This window comes from Conger conger, chromosome 16 (assembly GCF_963514075.1).
Source record: "Conger conger chromosome 16, fConCon1.1, whole genome shotgun sequence".
NCBI classification, from domain to species: Eukaryota; Metazoa; Chordata; class Actinopteri; order Anguilliformes; family Congridae; genus Conger; species Conger conger.
This window is the reverse complement of record NC_083775.1, coordinates 17,265,371-17,289,511: the sequence shown is the minus strand read 5'-3', so window position 1 is coordinate 17,289,511 and position 24,141 is coordinate 17,265,371. Positions and strand designations below refer to the sequence as shown.

Genomic DNA, 24,141 nt, shown 5'->3' with positions numbered 1-24,141 from the left:
ACACGGTCATATGCCTTCTCCAATTGTCAGCTTGGACACTGCCATTGTGCCCTCAAAGAATGTACTTAGTCTGACGCGCTACAGCAAAACAACCAGCTGTAAATGCATTGTATGTAGAAGGAGTAATATGTGTTTGTCAATCTTGAGCTAATAATGTAAACCAGACCAGTGCTTTAATCACTTGTGATTAAAAATAAATAAAAAATTGAAAAATTTAGAAACATCTATTTTTATTTCAAAATGCAAGAGGTGGATTAAAAAAAGAAAAAAAAAGACAAATAAATTCTAAACTTAAAATGTCTGATCCGAGGTTCATCATGTACTAAATACAAAAACTCAATATTAGTGATAACAATCAAATGTTGCTTTTGATTTTTGCAAGTACTTAAACACAGTGCCAAGCACAGAACTGGACTGCCTTGGACCCCTGACAGAGGGGGAAAGACAGGGGCAGGGCCTATGTCCAGTATCTCACACAGAACCCAGTCGGGGGTAGGGGGGGGGGGACCAGTGCTTTGGGGCCAGGACACACAGTGACTGGTCACTCCTCAGGACCGGTTCAACAGTGCAGAGGTCAGTGTCAATCAAGGGGCTGTGTCACATGGCCACTGGAGGGGCGTAGGGTGGGGCGGGGTTGAGCAGGGTGGGGCTGGGTGGGGCAGGGTGGGGCAGGGTGGGGCAGGGTGGGGCAGGGCGGGGCAGGGCGGGGCAGGGTGTACAGTGTACAGGACTGGGGCGGACACTGTGGAGGGCTTGGCTGCACAGTGAGGTGGGATTTATGTTTGGCTCTCAGGCCAGTGCTGAGATATTGAGCCCTCCCATGGTTAATAAAGTGCCAAACTAGGGTGAGTTCTGACCGTCAGACCGGGGAGCGTTCCTGGCGGTTTTTCTGTGCGCACAGCCTGAGGGTTACATGTTGACTGCCAGGGAAGAAGACTCCTTTCCTCTCAGCTGGCTGCAAAAACCCTGTGGCCCGAGTTCCCAACGTGGAAGACTCATGAAGCCCCTCCCACAATGTCTAGCCATGATACAGCTGACTGGACAGAGGCAGTAAGGAGCCACAGTAACCTCAAATCAAAGGTAAAGCTCCAGTGACTGGTTGCTAAGTTACTGGCTTTGGCAAAGACCAAACGTCACTCGATAAAGTTAAGAGAACGTGACTCAATAACAGTTGTGGTTGCTGTGCGATTTCCCGGTAGGGAAACCTCAAGCAACGACCCGTCCTTCCCTCAGACATGAACCTTAATCACACACTGCTGGGCTCTGCACACAGTACAACAACTGGCATGGCCAGGGGAAAGAGAGAGAGAGAGAGAGAAAAAAAAAAAAAAGAAAAAGTAAAATGGAGACATTAGCACACAGTATTTACGCTCTTCACCGACACTATTTTTTTTAAACTTAAATGACACTCCCACTATTGGAAGGAAACGGGCGTGAGCAGAAGGGCCAGACAGGCAGTTGTGCGGGTGCGGGTGGGGTGGAGGCGGTGTGTGAGGTGCCCAGTGCTCAGTCTCCCCCCACACCTTGCTGAGAGGAACGAGGGGTCCCTCTCTGCAGGCCTGGCCGTGGTCCTCCCTCGATGGCCCCCGGGGAGGCGGAGTCATGTGTCTGTGGGCGGGGCTCGGCTGTGCAGGCTGTGGAAGTGGGCTTCGCGCAGGATGCGGTTAATGTGGTGGTAGGGGCCCTGGCTCATGGGGCCCGACTCGGTGGAGTGGGACGCGCCGATTGGGCTGCAGGGGCCCCCGGCGCAGTGGCTCCCCCTGCTGTCCGACCCGCATTGGAGGCTGGTGCTGGTGCTGCTGCAGCCGCCACTGCTGCTCCCTGCTGCCCCCTCTGGACTGCTTATAGCACTGCAATCGCTGCTGGAAGACTACAGGGAGAGGTAGAGCATACATGAGACATAGGCAGAGACAGAGAGAGAGAGCGTGAACGAAGAATCTAATTAAGTGAGAAAGTGAGTGAAATGGCACAGGTTCAGAGGGTGAAAAGACAGTGAATGAGAGAACACGGGAGGAATGGAGAGAGGAGAGGGAGGAGCGAGGTATACACTGCATGTGAGAGTGTCTGTGTATTTCATAATCTCCATTTTGGTTTAGCAGATACCCTCATCTGGGGTAAACTGTGTACAGCATGCAATGTTATAGCCAGTATAATTACTGAAAGCAATTCACTTTAACTAAGTAGCATGATACGTTTTCTGATTGTCTCATCCTGTTTGACTCTTGATTCTTGCCTTAGCCCGTGGTTTGCTTGCCCTGGTGCATTTCTCGTGCTCGACCCCAACTTCGACTTTCGTTTTGCCCCTCTGCTGGCCATACAGTGACTCCAGTTTGAGCGTTTACGGCTGGATTACGCATCCTTCCATCGGGACACCATTTGTCACTTTGCATGGTTAGTTTTCCTTTATCATTTTGGGGAAAACACCATTCGGACCATTTATCACAGCATAAAGAATAAGTTGTCTGCAGATTTGATTTTCATACCCCCTTCCACACTCCATTTCCCTATCGATTATCCTGGTATGGTCTGACCCTAAACTGAGTCTTAACAAGAAATGCACTGGGACGAGGCAAAGGTCAAAATCCTATCAGCAAACAAATAAACAGGGGCTGGGCAAGAATCGAAAGTCAAACAAAATATGGTCAATCAGGCAGTCAATCACGAATCCACACGCAAAGGTTTGAAGAACTAGTAAGAGTAAAGAGCATCTCTCTCTCTCTCTGTAATGGTGGAAATGGAGAGGATGGAGACATGGTGGTGGAAAGTATACTTTTTTTCTTAAAAGCAAAATAGAGAAACAGGAAAAAAAACGAATACTTCACTACAATACCCCTTACCTCAGAATCCCATACGTCCCGGCCCAATTCGGGGAAGAGCGGTTGACCTGCGCCTGACCTCTTGGCCTGAGGTAGAGGCTCCCCGTCGTCATGGCCACAGCTGCGCCTCCGTTTCCTATTGTGAACATGTGTGACAGTGAATCTTGTGTGTGGCAAATGGCTAAAAGGATTTCCCATCATTCCCATCTTAAAAAAGTGTTCCTTTCACAAAAGGTTTAGATTTTAGAATTGTGTGTCCTTTCATAGTTTCTCTGCACAGCAAAAATAGTGCTAAATTAATCGTGCTAGCTCCAATTGTGTTTTAGTCAAACGGGAACAAACTACTGTCAGAAAGATTTGCTGTGTGAATCCTGATTAAGGTCATGGTTCTTAAAATTACTTTATATTTAGTACACATGATCAGTTGCGTCTCTAACCAATCAGTTAAAAGGTGGAAATGCTTCTTTGCTTAAATTAATCAACTGCAGATGGCAGAATGCCTGGTTGAGAAAAATGTATTCTCTCAACCACCAAATTTCCCTTGATGAGAATGTAAAGGTTGACTTGTGATGAATAAGGAACAGATAAACTGAGCCTAGTTAGGTTGAATGTACACATAAAACACAATTCTAATGAAAATTGTGGCATTTTCCACTTCCTTGCGCTCTTCTGAACCAGACTGTGTATAACTAGTTGCTCTTATCACAAGATTCACCAAAGCATCAGAAACGGGTCATGTTTAACCTGTAGCTAGTTAAATGTGGAACAGGCCGTAATTCAATGCAAGTTACATTGCAAATACAGCGCTGTCATTCCAAAATCATGCCAAACACCACATTAACGCTCAGACACTCAAATCAAAGCTTTGATCGTGTGTAGTTACACTGTAGCTAGCATTGTTAACACTCAACCGCCGAAGAGGCAAGCACAATTCGTGAGCTAAACTAATTTGAATAGCTAAATTAACTAAAATAGCAACTAGCTTATTAACTAACTAGTAGTGGACAAGTTGGCCAAAAACGCCTTACGTAACGACCTCGTCATCATGACATAGCTACTACATAACATACGCTACAAATGCAAGTCACTGGCGACGTATTAGCTTTAAGTGTCGTACGGTGACTAAGATAGCCCATGTTTTTGGGCGAATTAAATACTTACACTTTCAATAATTGTGTCCACCTTGTAATTGTAAACGGGAAAGCTGTCAATTAGATATGAATTCGCGACACAGAGACAGCTAGGCTAGCTAGCAATGTTACAAATCGAAAGCTATATGAAGCTAGCCAACATAGCTAGCTAGCTAGCTAACTAGCGTTAATAGTTCAGACTAACACGTTACCAAGCCACTGAGAACTCTAACTTAACTAGCTAATAGGCCAGCCAGATTTATTAACAATTAACGTTAACGTTACATACAAACCTGGCTGTGTGTTAAGTGTCAGACAGACAGTTGAGTTAACGTTATGCTAGAAGAAAATATTATTTCGAGTCAACTTACCGGTTTTCCGTTAACATCAGAAGAGTATGCTTTTAAAGCTGAAGATAGAATAGATAGAAGTTGCAGTCTGGTGAAAACGAGCCGTTTCACACCTGCGCTGACGTTGTGTTAGGGCCCCTCTTCGCCGTATGCCAACGTTAGACAGGGTCCATAATGCTACAGCTAAACTGTTGGTGTATAACGTAGGTAGCTAATGCTGGCGTTATCTTTCAAACATGGCAAGCTTTTCACTCGGTCATAAAGGACTCCACAATAGCTCGCTAGCTAATGTTAGGTAAAAACGCCAGAGATTAACAGTAGGATCCCTATCAAAAATGCAAAACAGCAAAAATACAGGTTTGGCGAATGATGCTGTGTTTCAACTCTTGCTAGCTTGCTGGCTAGCTAGTGTTAGCTGGCAAACCTACGTCCTCTTCCACAAAAAGGACAACACAGTACCAAACTTACATCCCTCTAGAGCTACGTGTTATTTTTCCACTATCCACTAAATGGCAACAAACGCTCTGACAGTTGTGAAAATTTAGTTTTTCTCACTAAAATAATATAACTACACCGGTTTCCACACCCCAGCTGACCGTTTTAGTGTTTACATGATTTCGCGACTGCGCAAAACGAATTCTCCGTCACAAACTATACCGGCACAGTTTAGACACCTAGCTATATTGTCACAACAGCAAACATAGACAGGCAGTCTCTGTAATCTGTTATCATTGAGATTAATTGTGCCTCATTCATCAGTGGAGCTTAAATTAATGCTCGATTATAATTGTTTCATTCATTTGATAAAATAAACTGACAGCCATAACCGAACACTGAATTAATCAGGCGTTTGTTCACGCTACTAACAGTTGGGGTCCATATTTCTCAGTGGTCCTTTGTCATTTCCAGAAATGAATAAAAATGTTGTGTTGACGATGATGCTCCAAAGGCATTGCGAGAACTAGATGCCTTTGGTTTTTCTTTATGATGAATACTATCAAAATATAAAATGGCTTTACGAGCAGTTTTTACAAGTTAGAGGGTCGTGTATGTTTTTGTGTACTTGCGATGTTTTTGTGGTCGCTTAGATTTTCCTCATATATGCCACAAGGTAGCACTGTTGTGCTTTATTGAATACATCTGACGGCCATGAATATATAATTAGCAGTGAAATGATGACCGATGCCATGCCATAACAATTTGATATAAACCGGTGATATTCTCCTATTATATTGTTATTGAATTGGACCGTGTGTTAATGTATATATTGGTGTGAAAATAATTCAGACACCTACCTACACCTGCGTCTCTACATTTCTGCTTAGTCAGGCAAGCTGGCTTTCTTAAAAGTACGGTAATAAATACAGGATTTTGCAATGACCTGGTTTGCCTTTACAGTGGCATACATTTTTATTCCAAGATTGAAACTGAAATTTGTGTATTACAAGTTAACCCTACGGCTGAATGTTTGTGGGGGACATTTGAATTGCAGTGAATTCACTGCACTGATGCGAATGACACAGAATGGAGAGAGGTATAGGCCATGAATTTTTAACAATATACAATCTGTCATAGGCTACTGTGCCACAAACATTGAGAAATAACTTGTAATGCAAATGTCCATAAGAATGAGTGCAATGGATTTTATATTTCCCAAATATGTCCGTTTCTTTGAATTATATTATATATGAGATGTTGTTTGACGAATAAAAAATAATAATGAGATGGAGTTGACTAAGTAGTTGGTGCTTTATTCTGTTTGCTGATTTGTATATGCACCGGCAATCATATTATCACAACGCTTTTGTTTCTATGCATGAAATTGTGCAAGTGATTTATTTAGCGTCTATGTGCGATTGGAACCCGGAAGTCGCCCATCCTGCATCCTGCTCACAGCTGCAGTCGGCAAATCGGATGACGCACGAGCGCTGTGGATGAGGAGAGGACACAAAACTGCAGCAGCGTCTTATAATTTGAAGGAAAACTGAAATGGGCACCTCCGACTCAAAACTGAACTTCAGGAAAGCAGTGATACAGCTAACAACCAAAACACAGGTTGGTTGATTGAAAATGCTTTGCGAAAATGTTGCATGCAGAAAAATGATCCCATAACTCCAGACGAACGGCAGGGAGAGCGCACTTGATGGTGGCAAATGTAGCGTGCGGTGTAAACCATTTTTATATGAATGTGTGCTGAAATGTGAATTGGATTACAAGGATATTATAATTGTATCACAATTATAGTATTGCGATAGCATTTAGCATACTTATTGGTAATACGTTGTATACGTTAATGATCACGTTTTAAAATACGTGATATATATATTTTTTCTTCTAGTTTTTAAATGGGCTATAAGCATGCAAAATAAATTAGCCTATAGGTAAAGGCAGCCGAAATATGCATTCATTAAAATGTTTTTACGAACAGTTTCCCCAGCTGTAGCTACAGTGTAATGTATTCATCTAGCTTAATATCTCACTTCCCCATCTAGCTACCAGGCTACGCAGCTAGTTAATTTCCCGAAAAAATCTGATCAAATGTAGAAATACTCTATTCGTTTGAGTATCATTCATACGACTATTTCTTTTTTATAATGCCGATTAAATCTGAGTGGGAATAGATAGCAGGTGAAGCTTTTTTTCTTTTAAGTGTTCGTCAACATATTACGGGGCTGATTTTTTTTCTTCTGTTTGTTCGTTGGAAAAAAACATGCCAGTGTCTCGGGAAGTACAGAACATATATTTTTCTCAAGAAGGTTGTGCGTTTTTTTTGTATTTTTTATTCATTAATTTAAAAAAACACAATTACAGTCTGGCATATCACGGAATTGCGGTCTCCTGGACGTGACGATCACCCACGCTATTCTGTTCTTAAGCTGGGATGGTGACGGGGATTTGAGAAGCGGGGGGTGTTCCATGCGTAAAAGCAAGCTTTACAAGGAGCTTACCGTCAGCTATAACTCGACTTCGCTTATCCTATACGTTTACACACACACACACACACACACACACACACACACACACACACACACACACACACACACACAAATTGAACACAACAAAATAATTTGACACAAGTATTTCTATGGATAGATTACATTTCCCACTGATCTCTCTGATTTTCAGAGTCAAGTCTTTACACACAAAGCAAGTCCATACATTCTGTATTTGCTAATGCAAGAACTGTCGCCATTGCTATATTCATGGTATGGAATAACTTTGGGCTTGGACTTGTTCAGGAAACCACCAGTTGCATGGTCATTAGTAGTACACTTCAAGGAACTGAAATAAAATGAAATGGGACCAAATTCAGCTTGACAAGCTCTCTTCCCCACCTCCCTAGCCTGTGGAAGCCACAGACGATGCATTCTGGGACCAATTCTGGGCAGATACTGCCACCTCTGTCCAGGATGTATTTGCGCTCGTGCCAGCTGCTGAGATCCGAGCTGTCCGAGAGGAATCACCCTCCAACCTGGCCACCCTCTGTTACAAGGTATGATACTGGCTTGTGACCAACAATTTGCATTTGACTCAAGTTCTCTTGAATGGAACTCAGGTAACCTGCTGCCACTTGAGACTTAACATGGGGTAGTATAACAGGTAAAGCTGTAGTACACCCTAAATGTAAATTAGATTTATGTTTAGTTAGACTTTTGGTTTTGTTAACATGAAAGGGTGGGCACTATTAAATATCCACTTTGAATGACAATCAGGGTAGTTTTCATTGTGTGGAGAAGAATGATGGAAGAATCTTGGTGTTGATTAATTGATGCTGGTGGAACTAGTTTGAAAGGATTATCTGGTTTGTCGGTTGATGGCTGATCTGAACCAGTCCCTGATCTGAACCAGACAATCACTCTTACCTCCTGAGCTAATGTGCCCCATGTGGAGAGAAAAGTATTTTGATTAGTTCGCACTTGTCAATGTTTGCTGTCAGTTTGTAAGTGCCTGTCATTGAAGCTGTTAAATCAACTGGTTATAAATTCTGAAGTTGCTTTCTTAATCTGATCGATGTATTTAATTGGCATTGCTTCAGTGAATACCTTGTTTGACTGAGTGATTTGTAAATGACTACCTCTCTATTAATTGACTGTTGCCTGTAGGCAGGGGACCAGTGGCTGCTGTAGAAAGAGACAGGAAATGGGCTGGTGCTTCCAGCCCATTCCGACTTCCTGTTTCTCATTTGCAGCTCCTTGACAGAGTTGCCTATGAGGAGGAAAACGGAGGGATACCAAGTTCTGGAATCGCTTCCTGCTCTCAACTGGGAGTGGATTATGATTTTATTATTGTATTTAGTGGTATTGCTGCCTTTGTACTGTGCTATCCCATATTGCTTTGAATCCAGGCATTAGTGGTCTGACCACATGATTATTGTAATGCAATACCAGTGTATTTTTCTTCACATTGTAATGGCAAGGCCAATCCAGGATTCAAACAAGCAAATCCTCCCAGTTATGAGATTGCCACTTCCTAACTGTTACATGATTTATTTGCTGAGTATTTATTACATCTGGCAAAGGCTGCATTTGTAGGCCTGCTTATTTTAAGTTAAATGGCTGGATATTTACTGAAACAATTTGCATACAGTTCCATGGAGTGTTCCGTAGTGGAATTAAATGTATTACCCTTAGTTCCATGGTCACTGCAACAGTTTTCTCCATTTCTTGTTCAGGTTGTCTGTGTGCGTTTCTTTTTTGCAACAGCATATTTTTGGAAGAAGCAGCTGTTTTGTTCATGTGCTCAGCATTTTTTCCTCTCAATACGGTGTTGCCCTGGTTACAGTTTGCCATTCAGCTGGAATGCAAACTTTGCGTGGTGTATCCTGGTTTGATTGAAAACCAGTGGTCAGAGGTCATGTTTCTGCAGAAGAGGCCTTGTTGTGAAGTGGTTTGATGTCCCATGGAAGCAATGCGTTAAAGAGTTTCGGGCATCACGCTTAATGCGCTCCGACATGGCGGCAGGCTCTGATATGAGTTCTGCTGCTCTGAACCCCAGCACCAGTCTTACGACTGCCCCTGTCGAAACTACCGTTCAGAAACTACCTTTCTTAATGCGACTCTTCACTCTCATTTTATGGACATGGACATGGCCACTGACATTGAGTTTTTACAAGGTTTAAGAGTTCCCTGGCAGGAAGAATAAAATCGGGGGCCGCCTTGTTGTAATGTTTAACTCGCTAATAAATAGTTAGCCGGGGTGTGTGTTTGAATACTGGTGTACGTGCTTGCACGAGTGAACAGGGACATGTGTGAGAGCGTGTGTTTGTAATGTGCTGTTTCTCCCCCAGGCTGTAGAGAAGCTGGTTCAGGCGGCAGACTCTGGCTGCCCCTCAGAGCAGGAGAAACAGATCGCTCTGAACTGCGCCCGCCTCCTCACCCGTGTCCTGCCCTACATCTTCGAGGACCCAGACTGGAGGGGCTTCTTCTGGTCCACGGTGCCCGGTGCTGGACAGGCCGGGGTGAGTGCGGGCTGCCCCGGGGTCTGAGTGTGGGTGCGTGGTTGTGGGGGACATGTAGTGTAGTGTACAAATGCAGCGTCTGCAGCAGTTTTTTCGCTTTGTTTATTTTACAGTTTGTGTTGTTTTTTGTTTTTTTTATCACCGTGCAAATTTAAATCCGGAATTCCATTAGAAGATTTAGGTGTGAATATTTACATACTTCTGTGAAGGAACCCCTTCCCTGCTGGAAATTGAATGCATGCGCTTAAATTTCATCTCCTTCTCCTTGCTGCCATATGTGTCTCATGTTGGGATGTCCTCATACCAACTGTGGATAACTGGTTTCATTCGGCCTGCAGCATGTGCCCAGTCCTACAGGCCTGCAGTCTGAATTTCAGGGCAATTGACATTGGACTGGGAATGGAGTTGGACACTTTTAATTGCATCAAATGGAAAGTGCAGAAATATACCAAGTCAACTGATCATTTATGAGCAACAGGAGCATACGTAACTGAAAAACCTTTAAACCGTGACGGATTAGCCTTTAGCAAAGTAATTCAACGGAAGTGCTTTGATAATTATCCGGCTGTACAAATGCATAGTATGTAAAAATGTAAGTCACAAAATTTGTCCTGAATATGGGCATCTGGTCGCAATGAAATAATAAGTTTCTTAGGAAGCGTCCCCTCTATACAGTGTATGCTGGCACCAGCTGTCTCTTTATTGCCCACTGTCTGTTGGTCATGGGGGAAGGGATGTTTGAGTACCGCCATTCACAGCTGCCATTGTTGTCCTCCCTGTGGGGCAAGCTTGGGTCTTTGTGCCATTGTGTACAAACGTAGGCTGGATGGTGGCAGCCTGAGGCAGGTGGTGCGAGTATCCCAGCATGCACCCGGGTGGTGGCAGGCACCGGGAGGCAGCCGCCCCTTGCGTTACGATCTATTCTCACTTCGTCTTTACACCTGGGACCTTTTAAAATAATGTGTGATGATTGGAGTGTGGAGAACAGCACTTGAGATGAACAGGGGAATCGTCTGGTAGCCATCACAGGGAGTCCGTTGTCCTAACCACTACAGAACACTTCACACTTAAAAAGTGCAAATATAAAATAAACAAATAAGATGGCACAGGCATCATATAGTAAGTGTGATATAGCTTCGAGCTTGCTGCTGTAGCAGTTTTACCATGTTTTACAAAGATGAAAATATCAGGGTATGGGTATCATAAAGTGTCAAGCTTAAAAAACATTGCTGTGCTGCTGTACTAGCTTTTAGCAGTTTAATGATGGTATAAGGGTTGTGTAGAGGTGCCTGATGTGCTATGGGCAGAGGGTTTCGGCTGCTCTGTGCTAACTTTGTGATGCCTGAGAAAGTTCCAGATCCCCCTTACCTGGGGTTTCATCAGGCCCCCACCCCCTCCCGCGCGCACCTCCCTGAACACAGATGGCATTGTACGCAGTGCTTTTGTGGGACTGCAGCAGAGTGAATGCTGGAGGGTCCTTAAATTACACTGAGAGGTCTGCTCGTTGTCTCCGCTTATCCGAGGGAGCAAATTGGGTAGGAAGCCTGGCCTGTGTGCTGTGAAGGAGTGGAGAAGTGTACTTGGGTGCGATTTATTACACAGAGAAGCTCACAGAGCTGATGCTTTTGGTTTCCCTGTGTTCATCACCAGGTGATGCTGTCTGCACAGCCCCACTGTTTTGGGGGCTGGTGTGATGTGTAAAGGGACTTATTTTTCCCAAGGGGATTTCTCTTTCTGCCTCATGGGTTCCTGCAGCCGTTTAAACTGGAGCTTTGACAGCAGAGGCTGTGAATCTACTGCATGCCTTTCCGGGTTCATAGTTTAAACTGTAATGTAAACCACCAGGCCACTTAATTTTGTTAGAGCTGAACGTGAACTTCTTTTCCAGTCCAGTACAGTGTGGTGTAGAGTTGGTGGTCGCACCTGGTTTACACCAGCGTTTTTTGCACCTGACGTGCTGTTACCCTGACAGAAGTGTGTGTCTGTGTTTACCCTGACAGAAGTGTGTGTCTGTGTTTACCCTGACAGAAGTGTGTGTGTCTGTGTTTACCCTGACAGAAGTGTGTGTGTTTGCGTTTACCCTGACAGAAATGTGTGTGTTTACGTTTACCCTGATGGAAGTGTGTGTGTTTGTGTTTACCCTGACAGAAGTGTGTGTGTGTTTGTGTTTACCATGACAGAAGTGTCTGTGTGTGTCTGTGTTTACCATGACAGAAGTGTCTGTGTGTGTCTGTGTTTACCCTGACAGAAGCGTGTGTGTCTGTGCTTACCCTGACAGAAGTGTGTGTTTGTGTTTACCCTGACAGAAGTGTGTGTGTTTGTGTTTACCCTGACAGAAGTGTGTGTGTTTGTGTTTACCCTGACAGAAGTGTGTGTGTGTTTGTGTTTACCTTGACAGAAGTGTCTGTCTGTTTGTGTTCACCCTGACAGAAGTGTGTGTGTTTGTGTGTTGGTCTCCACAGATGGATGAAGGCGAGGATGACAGTGCCCGCCCCCTGGCTGAGTCTCTTCTCCTGGCCATTGCTGACTTGCTCTTCTGTCCTGACTTTACTGTGCAGAGTTACAGGAAAGGGGGTCCAGTGAGTACCCCCCGTCCCCTCCACTTGCCCCAGCAAGCACACATTTTGTCTAGAGAGTGCCATGTATTATCTGAGCATGTTCATTTGCAGTAATTAAAATTTGTACCGCAGATTATTATTATTATTATTATTATTATTATTATTATTATTAATTACTGTTAGATAACCAGTGTAATTGCCAAAGTGCCAAAGCACATTCTGATTGCTGGGACGGCACTAATGTCATACGACCCCTGTGAATTCTCCCTTCTTTCATATCCACTCTTGCTGAGTAGTGTGGAAGATCCAAACATGCTTTTACTCTAATATAATGGTGTCCATTTTCCATTGCACCATTTTCGGTGGCAGCATCACCAGAAATGCTCTTGTAGAAACAGGAAAAGATCACAGTAAGAAATGATATTCACGATCCAGGATGTGGGCTGGAGGAGACAGATGGCAGCTGTCTGACAAACTGGCCCTTCAGTCCACAGGGGCCATAGCCTGGTTTTGTAAGTGGAAACCTGAGCCCGAGCAGGTGCCTGTGGTAAATGAGTCGCACAGCTCCTGAACTGCCGCAGCACACCGTCAGCTGTGCAAACACTGTGTAGATGGATGCATTAATTATTCATTTTGAAATGCGCTATGTATTTATTATTTGCCTGGCTGACATCCTTTCATACTGTGTTTATATTTACACTCATTTACACTGCTGAATGTTTGCTAAACCAGTTATAATAATAATAATAATAATAATAATAATAATAATAATAATTAATAATATGTATTTTATGTTTTGCTCTTTGGTGTGGTGGGAGCGATCCGCCATCTTACCCCCTGACTGATGCTGTTCTCCTCGGCTGCTGCTCACACCCACCCCTCTACCCTCAGAACTGCCTCCAGAGGAAATGACCCAGAGCGCATTTGGGCACTCGTTATTTGGGCCAACATTATTGCAGCCTCCCATGCCTAAGTGTATTTGCCTGACTCCAGATATTCTGGCCTCACAATAAGCTGCAATATTTGTACATCATCCGTGTAAATGTACAGTCGTATGTATTGCATCGTCATGAAAGATGATCTCAGGGAAATCTGTTGCAGCAGATGGGTTTGGTAATAGGTGTCTTGCTTTCTACTGTGGGAGGAGGGTTTAGTCCGGTTTTTTGTCAGTTAGCTCCCCCCCCCCCGATAGACTGGTTTTATCCCCCCCCCCATGCAAACCTCACAGGCCTCAGGCCTTCTGTCACCAGGGGTTATGCTGTTAAATGCAGCAGGTTGGAAAGCTTGTTATTTCTAGACTGCTGTTTACTGGAACTCTGTATCTGGCTGTTTAAAGAAATTGTGGGTTTCTCACATTTTTGCATGCGTGTTGCTCCCCCATTAGCAGAACAGCTAGCCTTCTACCGTGCCGATTTGTAATGCTCTGTGGATGAGTGTTGATTGGCTGTCTTGTTGTCCCGATTGTTGTTTATGGCATGACAGATGAGTGGGAATAATAATAATGTTGCTTTTATTATTATTAAAGATTCTAATATAGTATTATTTTAGATTTTAGACTTCTAGCTCATGCTGAGGGAAGGATTATTTGGCCAGTTAGCCTGTGAGAGAGGAAGGCACCATTGATTGGGTCTCTGACGCTGAATGCTGCTGTTGGCTGTTGGCTGCTGTTGGCTGCTGTTGGCTGCTGTGCGTGTGACTCACTGACTGGGCGTCCAGCCAGCCTGTGCCGGTTCTCACATACATACACAACGACAGACACACCAGGAATGTAAATACTTCCTGGTACCGCTTATCTGGTTTGAGGTTAACCCCCCCCCCCCCATCCCATTTTCCAGTTAGCTGAGTTGACTGTGTCTTGCCCTGAGCGACCCCTGGTCCGGCTGATCTTGTTGGGATGGGGGCAGGCAGAAGACTTGGTCGTCTTGGGATTTGAGCTTTCCGTCAGCTACGAGGAAATGCCTTTGTTTGATAAGAACACAGCATGTGCTCTTGTGTGGTTTAGAGCTTAATCTTCTAGCTTCAGTTCCATCACAATTGGGCTACTTAACCCTGGTCCTGGAGGGCCATGGGGTGTACTGGTTTTGATTTTGTTCCATTAGAGCCATAAATCTGCTCACGTGGTTTTCTTGTTCTGAATTAGTTGGTGATTCTTGGGTTAGAATTAAAGCCAGGAGACCATGCAGTAGTACAGGACTTGGGTTGAGTAGCCCTACCTTGGAGGGTCTGCCCACGGTGGCATTAGCAGCTGTTAAAGCTCAGGTATTGGTTGCTGGACCACTGTTGTGGCAATTTAATCTAATAGAAAAATTTTGTATAGTATCAATTCTTGAAGTGCATTAGATGTTCTAAGTAGGGGTATCATCTTCAAGTTGCCATTACAATCAGCCAAATGTGCATGAGTGGTTCATTTTGCAGTATTTGCCAAAAGTAATTGTGTAAATTAAGACGTCTTAAATATATGTTTTACTTATCTTGCAGTATACTGCTTTTTAAGGTTGTCTTATGCATACAGTGAAGACACCTGCTGAGTTTATAACAAATGTGGACTTGGCTCTTGTGTAAACTGGAACAAGCCAAGACGCTCAGGAAGTCTAACACTGCATGTTAGATCTCTATATACTTGTACTACTTTTGTTGCTTTGTTGCATAAGATGGACCTTAAATTTATGTTAGGAGGTGTAAGTGTGGATGTTCCTCTCCCAGTGGCTGCTGGGAATCCTGATCACATGGTCTCTCCTGCAGGACACAGCTGAGGACATTCACACCATCGACAGCTGTGAGTACATCTGGGAGGCAGGGGTGGGCTTTGCACAGTCCCCGCCCCTCAACTACATCCACGACCTCAACAGGTGAGCCAAGGCGACCTGGGAAAAGGGCGTCTGCTTTGGGCCTGTTGACCGTGGGTGTGTTCGTCAAGGCAGAGCAAGGCCAGCTGCCCTCTCATCCCTCTCTCTCTCTCCCTCCATCTCCTGTTTTTCCCCTTTCTCCATCCCTTGGTCTCTCTCTCTCTCTTTCTCTGTCTCTCTCTCTCTCTCTTTCTCTCTCTCTCCCTCTCTCGTTCAGAACGGAGCTGTTGAAGCTGTTGTTAACCTGTTTCTCTGAGGCGATGTATCTGCCTCCCTCCTCTTCTGAAGACAGCATCGTCAATCCCTGGGTGACCTTCTTCTGCTCCACAGAGAACAGGTCAGAAACACTCACACACTCGCTATGCATGGCTCACTAAGCTCTCCACACGTGTAGTAAACACAGACAGGAAGGCACTTGTATGTATATACACACACACACACACACACACACACCGTTAATCCCATAGAAACCATTGTATTGATTTGGAATCCACGTATACCAACAATCAGATTATCCACAAACTGCCTATAGGTGGCGCTAAAGCGGTACACTGTGCTCTCTTAGACACACGCTTCCTCTCTTCACGTCCCTGCTGAACGTGGTGTGCGCCTACGACCCCGTGGGGTACGGCATCCCCTACAACCACCTGCTGTTCTCTGACTACCGGGAGCAGCTGGTGGAGCACGCCGTGCAGATCCTCATCGTCACCCTGGAGCACGGGACCCCCGCCGCGGACCCCTCCTCCTCACCCCCCCCCTCTCCCTCCAGCATGGACGAGCAGGAAGTAAGAGCCGCCAAACCCAGCTCATCTGGGACACATCATGAGTTTTTAAATGCTGTACTTGGTCTAAAAGAAGTGTGGGCATAGTCAAATTGGGCACAAAAAAATGTTTTGATAATTCCCAAGCTCAAGAGATGTCAAAGCAAAGAAATTGGTAATCCTTTTCTTGTGACCTCTATTAAGAAATGGATACATTTAATTATTGTTTTCCTTTGTGTATTTGCCATAGTAAAGTGTCATGGTTTCTAGATTATTTCATTTGCATCATTTTGGAAATGAGTAGATTGGGCTCAAAGTTGTAGTTCCATCTTTTGGATCCATGTTTTTTTTAGCTGTTTTTGTTTTTGGTGTTATCTTTTTGTAGTCTGTGGGGCCAGACAACCTCTTTGTGAATTACTTATCCAGAATCCACCGGGATGAGGTAATTTTCACCTTTTTTGTGAAATGTTAATTTATCCATTGTCTCTTGTTTCTTGGGCTACTCATTCTCATTCTCTCACAGTGTTTTGATGCTTTAATTGAATGCATTTACATACCTGTATTGTTATAAGACATTATCGTAAAAAAGAAAAGAAAATGCAACCGTAAAACTGAAATGGTATCGAGTTTGCAGTAATATCAGCAGTCAGATTTATTCCTGCAAACCAGTGCTGGGCATAACCTCTATCTTTCCACATTTAGGACTATAACTTTGTCCTGAAAGGGCTGGCTCGCCTACTGACCAACCCTCTGTCCCAAACCTACCTGCCCAACTCCACCAAGAAGATCCAGTTTCACCAGGAGCTTCTCATCCTCTTCTGGAAGCTCTGTGACTTCAACAAGGTAGGAAGACATCTGAATGTTACAGAACACCTGCTAGGAAATGCCATGCAGCCAACAATTTAGGAGATTGCTGTACATTTGACAAAGAAAAAAAGGTTTTGGGAACACTGGCACGTCTTTCTGTTAACATGGTTTCAGCAATTTATAATTATATTGGACACCTTGTAAGTAGACACCATGGCATCAATAACTGAAGCAAATGTAATTCTTGGCATTTTGTAATTCTCGTGTAATATTCTGGATTTCAGAAATTCCTCTTCTTTGTGCTGAAGAGCAGTGATGTCCTGGACATCCTGGTGCCCATCCTGTACTACCTGAACGATGCTCGGGCTGACCAATGTGAGTGGGAGAAATATTTTGGCCAATTTTTGTATTTTTCTTTCAATTTTTTTTTCATTCTTTCAATCTTCTTGCTTTACAGCAAACCGAGGTCTTGTATAGGCGAGAATCGGACTAATACAGATCTGGCATATCCAACTGTGCGTGTGTGTATTCTTCAACAGCCCGCGTTGGCCTCATGCACATCGGTGTGTTCATACTGCTGCTGCTGAGTGGGGAGAGGAATTTCGGGGTGCGTCTCAACAAACCATACACCATGCATGTCCCCATGGACATCCCAGTGTTCACCGGGACCCACGCTGACCTGCTCATTGTGGTGAGTCTCCACCGCACACACACCACCAACACATGCTCATGCGCCCACGCACACACTGAAGGTGTGAACTTAAACCAAAGTGAGCCCCCCTCTCCCATCTCAACAACAGGTTTTCCACAAGATCATCACCAGCGGACATCAGCGCCTGCAGCCGCTCTTTGACTGCCTGCTCACCATCGTGGTCAACGGTAAGTGCTGCTGAAACACAGGCACCACCTGGTGGCCGGCTGTGTACATTGCCTTTCTGGAATTGAGACCCTGGTTATTTTGCCGTCATCCTCCATTCACTCCAATAATCCCTCATCTGAAATGTGTTTTCGAAAATATTGTCATTAAGATCAGGACCATTTTAATCCAACAGTAATTGAAATCACCCCCACACCCAAATGATGTGAGGTCCCACATTTAAGACATTTGAGCTCCCAGATAAGTACCCAGCATCCTCTGCTTCCTATCCACAGTGTCGCCCTACCTGAAGAGTCTGTCCATGGTGGCTGCCAACAAGCTCCTCCACCTGGTGGAGGCTTTCTCCACCACCTGGTTCCTCTTCTCAGCCTCGCAGAACCACCACCTGGTGTTCTTCCTGCTGGAGGTCTTCAACAACATCATCCAGTACCAGTTTGATGGTGAGGCCTGGCTGTAGTCGACCATTAGCTGTGCCTTCAGTATGGGTTCAATACCACTTCCTGTCTCTCTTGTATGTGTTCAAAGTCGCTTCCTGTTCTCTTCAGCATGGGTTCAGTTTTACCTCAGCTGTATGTCTCTAGTATACGCTCAGTTGCACATTCTATGTTTTCCTTTACCTGATCCAGTGTTCTGTGCGAGTAGATGTGCCTCTGCCATCTGTTCATCTTGTGTCACTCCACCTCCTGCTCTTGGCTCCCCACTCCTTCCAGGCAACTACAACCTGGTGTACGCCATCATCCGCAAACGCAACATCTTCCACCAGCTGGCCAACCTGCCCTCCGACCCCGCCTCCATTCAGAAGGCCCTGCAGAGGAAGAAAAAGTCGCCCGACGCCATTTCCCGCACCAGCTCCCAGGAGACGGTTTCAATGGAGGGCTCGCGCCCCGCAGTGCCCGCGGAGCCTGGCACGCTGAAGACCAGCCTTGCTGCAACGCCAGGTACAGGCCTCATCTGCGACTTCATCTTAAAATCTTTCAGTTTTGGTGTGTATTTGCCAACGTTTGTGGTGACTGGCAGTCCAATTACGAGAGTGCTATTCAAAACAAAGCTTTGACTAGAGGCCAAGTGCTTATCTTGCTTTGAAGATGATTGGAACACATTTTGGAGAAAGAAGACTGCCTATTGACGACCAACAATGTCGCCTTGACACAATATTGAGCTAATAATAATCTCAAGCCTCATTTTAAAGAGGCTTTTTGGGATTCATGAGCTTGCTCTTTCACATTCGTCATGCAGGTGTCATTCTATTTGAATACGTGGTGGGAATGTCACACCCGACACCACTAGTGGAAAATAGAGGAGCATATTTGTAACGCAAAAACACATTGTTATGTATTGACTCGTTAATCTCAAGTGCAGCAGCATGAAAGGTATTTTGAACCTCTGCCAGAATGGACATTCTAACCAGTGTGACTGTTACAGGTATAGACAAACTGACAGAGAAGTCTCAGGTGTCGGAGGACGGGACCATGGTTACTGTCACACAGATGGACTCTCCTCAAACCCCCCCGTCAGACCACAGTGGGATCGCAGGTGCCAGTGACACAGAGTCCAATTCGGGAAGGGACAATGAGGTAAGAGCAGAGGAGGTCTTCGGGAGGAAATTCTGTTTTCTGAATACTTTAACTTGGACATGATTTGAGATCATACAGAAATGGGTAAAGAACTGTGTTTGGTTTCACGTCCACGTTCATGTCCTTATCCTCTCCCCGCCTTTCCAAGGATGTTTTCTATACGGAGTCGGAGATGGAGAGGAGACGCATGTCCAGCACGTCATCGGCTACTTCCTGGACCCCCACCCCAGACTGGGTCAGTACTGCCCTCTACCTTCCCCTTACTCACCAGGGTAGTCATGGTTACTGTGGCTCACTGTTCCCCACCTCATGCTGTCTTTACTTTATGTATCTCTGTATGTCTCTCTCACTCTCACTCTCTCTCTCCCTCTCTTTTTCTCTCACACCCTCTCTCCCTGTCCTTTCTCATTTATTCCATGCATTAATCTTTCTCCCTGGCCGTTTGTTTAATTTTAAATGCATTAACTGTGCATTAAATATTCATTTAATGAAGAATATATAGTTTATTGTACTATATAACAATAAAACAGTTGAACAGTTCATTTGAAGAGCGAGAACAGACGAATAGGAATGACTGTAGTAGTACCCATAAATAATAATGTGAACTCTATTTTGGGTTGGTATTGTCTCTCTGGTAGCTAGCTCCATTTTGGTATACTGTACACTGTATTATTTAATCTCCGGTAGCTGTATGTTAGTATATTGTGTGTTATTTTATCCTTGGTAGCTATATGTTAGTATATTGTGTATTATTGTCTCTCTGGTAGCTGTATTTTAGTATATTGTGTATTATTGTCTCTCCGGTAGCTGTATGTTAGTACATTGTGTGTTATTGTCTCTCCGGAAGCTGTATGTTAGAATATTGTGTATTATTGTCTCTCTGGTAGCTGTATGTTAGTCCATTGTGTGTTATTGTCTCTCAGGTAGCTGTATACTGTCTCGCTCTCTCTGGTAGGTCTTGTCTTGGAAGATTAAGCTTCCCCTGCAGACCATCATGCGGTTGCTGCAGGTGCTAGTTCCACAAGTGGAGAAGATCTGCATTGACAAGTAAGAGACACCCTCTTCTACACAGGACCTGAGTGTCTGTGTCTGTCAAACTGGCCCAGGGGGTCTGTTCCAGGCCGCATCACCAGAGTCTTCCTGGAAGTGTTTATGTACTCGGTGCACTTTTCTCCATTATTTCTGTCTCTTTGTCAGAGGCCTGACGGACGAGTCTGAGATCCTGAAGTTCCTCCAGCACGGCACGCTGGTGGGCCTCCTGCCCGTGCCGCACCCCATCCTCATCCGGAAGTACCAGGCCAACGCCGGCACCGCCACCTGGTTCCGCACCTACATGTGGGGCGTGGTCTACCTGCGGTGAGTCACAGGCCAGCCAAGCCTCTCGCCAATCCCCAATAACCCAAGACCTGGAAATAAAATGACTAATTCCAATGATTCATTTGAATGATTCATGAATGGAAAATATTCCGCCGCATCTCAGTATTTCTGCTTTGGGTGATATCTTCGCACCATTACTGTACTTAGAAATTCGGAGCACAAGGGGGCAGTATGCTCCTACTTGTATGATCAATTGCATGGAATAGTCAACCCTGTTCCCTAGGCCAGAGTTCCTAGAGCCAGAAATGACAAAAAGAACCCACCTGAATGCAAATGCTTTACTTTTAAGAACTTAATTCAACACCAACTATAGGCGAAAATGCAGAGGGGATTTAACACACTAGTATATTGAAGCATTCTGAAATTGTATTGTCATCACAGAAATGGTATTGTGGCACAGAAGGAAAAACTATATACAACATAGTTAGTGGTATATCTGACTAAATATATACTTTATGAAATGTGTTAATATGAAGCAAATATAGTTTAGGAACCCCTTACACAAAATGTTTTTTAACTCTCTGTCAAGTGCATGTGCAGTTGAATTACACAAGGCCCTGTCTGTTTTTGTCACCATAGCAACGTGGATCCTCCAATCTGGTACGACACGGACGTCCGTCTCTTCGAGATTCAGAGGGTGTAGGAGAGCAAGGGAGGTAGCTAAAGAGAGAAACGGAGGGAAGGAAAGGAACGGGAGCATTGGCTTATATAACTCATTCCCCTTTCATCCCTCTCCTTCTGCCCTCGCAAACAACCCACAATCCCCCTGCTCTGGGTCTCTCTGAGGAAGAGAAGGAGGAGGAGGAGGAGGAGGAAGGAAGGCCACCGGGTCTCTCGCTTGCAGGGAGATATCAGACATAATGTGCATCTTCCTCGCTTGTGTGTGTGTGTGTGCACCCAAGCCTTTTGTGTCGAACACAAACCTCAGCCCTATCATTTGATGAGTGGATGTTTGAAATGAGCGTCATACTGCTCAATGTGCAAGGCTGCTTTTCTGTATTTGTTTCCTCTTTATAGTGAGTTTGTAGCTCCGGCCCTCTTGAAGCCGCTTACAACCACTTGGCTGGTTTAAGTTGTCTCTGGCAGTCGCCTGTGTGAAATGATTGTACGGGTCATTCTGAAATCGCAGCTTTTGTTCTGTTGTCGGCACTATGTAAGGCAGGGGTGCACAGCAAGGGCCGATCCGCTTCAGGATTTTGTGCCAACTTCGGCTCTTAATTATTAAATTAGCGAAATCATTTCTTGATCAGATATTTGTATATACATCTGCCACAGCTGCAGACTGCAAGTGTATCGTAAAGAGTCTACTCTGCTCAAGTACAGGAGTGAACCAGCATAATTTCTAGAGCTGTCATAAATTAAGCTAATTGGTTGGAACAAAAACCAGCTTGCAGACCGGCCCCCCTGGACGGAGTTGTGCACTTTTGATGTAAGGAGAAATGAGGTCCCGTCCCGTAAAAGTGACGGGGAGAGAGACGTCGCCGTAATCTGCAAAGCATGCTAAACGCAACTTCACGTAATCCGCCGTTAGCATCCAGCGTTTCTCCGGTCGTGTATGTCCAGCAGAGGTTAAGTGAAAAGGAGTGGCAGAGGTTCAGGAGGACACACCTGGGTGCCTGAGTGACAGCCACTGAACGCTGTGAGCTGAAGGTGTCCAACCAAGCGATTCGTTGTTTATTAGCGTCTATTCAGAGAAGCACATCAAGCATGAGAGCGTGCATCTCTCGTCCAGTGCCGAGTATACCCCCGCTGTTCTGACTCCTCTCTGTATAAGCTACGGATTCACTGTTAAACCCAGTGATTTACCTCAGTGGAAGGGGGGGGAAATGTAAAACATTTAAAACTGTTCTGGGAAAGGAGGGGGGAGGGGAAGTTGCACATTTCCATTATGGTTTATGATTGTCATAAACCACAGATATCTCTGCCTGGAATGTATACATTGTTCTGGGGCAGGGACTAGCCAAGCCCGCCTTCAGCACGCTCCCAACATAGTAGCAATGCTTCCGTGACAACCAGGAGACGCTGCGTGGTTGTGGTTGAAAAGTAGTGAGGCCTGTGATGTGTATTTTTGTGTGTGGGGGTGAAACAACCAGTTGAAAATGGTAGACTACTGTACAATAAAATAACAATATCTGGCTTAATTGTCCCTTACCTATAAAACCCTCCTTTTCTGATTGTTTTTAAATGTTGAACCTTGGAACTGCACAGTGGAGTATTGACAGGGTTTCTGTACATGTACACTATGTATGTTGTATGAATACAGGAATATTTATCCTTTATGATGTGTAGAGTATATTATAAAGTACTTCTATGAACTCACATGGATGTTGGAAGTTATTATTTGGAATAAAAAGAATGAGTACTTTTTTTTCCCCTTTGCCTGCTAAAATGCAGATTGACCACCCTCCTCATTGTCATGGATGGTTTGGTCCAGACTAAGATAATTAATACTGTTATTATTTTGTGTAAATTACAAGTTCTGCTCAACATTCATATTAACATGCCTTCTCAGGATGAGAACTCTTCAAAAAAAAGGGATTAATTTCTACTGTACCATATACTAGTCCATATCAACATTTTTTTTTTTAACGATCAGGTGAATCCATGCAACATTCTTCGAATACATTTCACATGAGCTCACTTTACACTGCGTATAGGTATGGGAGGAATTGTTGGGCTGAATAGCCCATTCTCTGTTATCTTTATCTTATGTTTATGTTATGTCAAGTTACGGATCATTACAAAAATTATAGCCTTGGTGTGGTCGCATTTTTGCATATGTTTTATATAAACTATGCCCATATAAACTGATCCTGGATCATTCAGAATGCTGATTATACAATTATACAAAAATAGGTGTTTGGTGTTGAAAGACCTGTTTCTGGGTTAACATTAATATAAAATCAAATCGCCTGTTGCATTGCGTTCTGTAAACCACCAATGCCTTTGATTCACAGGATGGAAAAGAAAGAGGAAGTGGATAATCTTAATGCCCATATGATCATATTCTGGTTAAATATTTTCTCATTTATTGGTTAAATCACTCATTCAAACATTTACAAGCTGTCATCTCTCAAGAAGTCATTGTACCCTGGGTGGGTGATATAGATGTATGAAATACAACATTTGTTACCATAATCCCTTTATGGACCCGAGAAAAGTAATAATACATTTCTACAGCCCTGGCTCATCTCCCATTATCTTATGAGAAACAAAGCCTCAAATGCGGGGGAAAGCCTTTAGAAACTTGCAGCACAGCCAACATTGCCATTGCTGAATTCAGCACATCCAACTAAACACATTTGCCATTGCTGAATTCAGCACATCCAACTAAACACATTTGCCATTGCTGAATTCAGCACATCCAACTAAACACATTTGACCACACCGCAACAGTCACCAAACGCCTACACTTTATACTGGTTTGTGATAAAGATCTGTTCAACTGGAATGACTTCACCACTACTGCCATTATTTCTGTGAGAGAATTACCCATTTGAGCTAAAAACACAGTTTATCCCCTTATACACTACAGTGCATCCGGAAAGTATTCACAGTGCTTCACTTTTCCCACATTTTGTTATGGT

The 24,141-nt window shown here is 44.3% G+C and overlaps 2 protein-coding genes across 2 annotated transcripts; one reads left to right on the top strand and one right to left on the bottom strand.

The window, feature by feature from the left end:
- Nucleotides 1-213: 213 nt before the first annotated feature.
- Nucleotides 214-4,914, bottom strand: LOC133115097 (protein FAM104A-like). Its single transcript, XM_061224829.1, has 3 exons — nucleotides 4,318-4,914; nucleotides 2,838-2,952; nucleotides 214-1,870 (listed from the first exon to the last, which is right to left on the bottom strand). Exons 1-3 carry the CDS (start codon nucleotides 4,332-4,334, stop codon nucleotides 1,601-1,603), a joined length of 402 nt encoding a protein of 133 aa, XP_061080813.1. The 5' UTR covers nucleotides 4,335-4,914; the 3' UTR covers nucleotides 214-1,600.
- Nucleotides 4,915-6,157: 1,243 nt separating this feature from the next.
- Nucleotides 6,158-22,873, top strand: hid1a (HID1 domain containing a). The gene is made up of 19 exons (XM_061225220.1): nucleotides 6,158-6,351; nucleotides 7,640-7,789; nucleotides 9,584-9,754; nucleotides 12,217-12,333; nucleotides 15,055-15,161; nucleotides 15,376-15,495; nucleotides 15,724-15,943; nucleotides 16,305-16,361; nucleotides 16,622-16,762; nucleotides 17,011-17,101; nucleotides 17,266-17,417; nucleotides 17,527-17,605; nucleotides 17,879-18,043; nucleotides 18,314-18,541; nucleotides 19,026-19,177; nucleotides 19,326-19,412; nucleotides 20,133-20,224; nucleotides 20,375-20,533; nucleotides 21,134-22,873. Exons 1-19 carry the CDS (start codon nucleotides 6,286-6,288, stop codon nucleotides 21,195-21,197), a joined length of 2,418 nt encoding a protein of 805 aa, XP_061081204.1. The 5' UTR covers nucleotides 6,158-6,285; the 3' UTR covers nucleotides 21,198-22,873.
- Nucleotides 22,874-24,141: the final 1,268 nt, after the last annotated feature.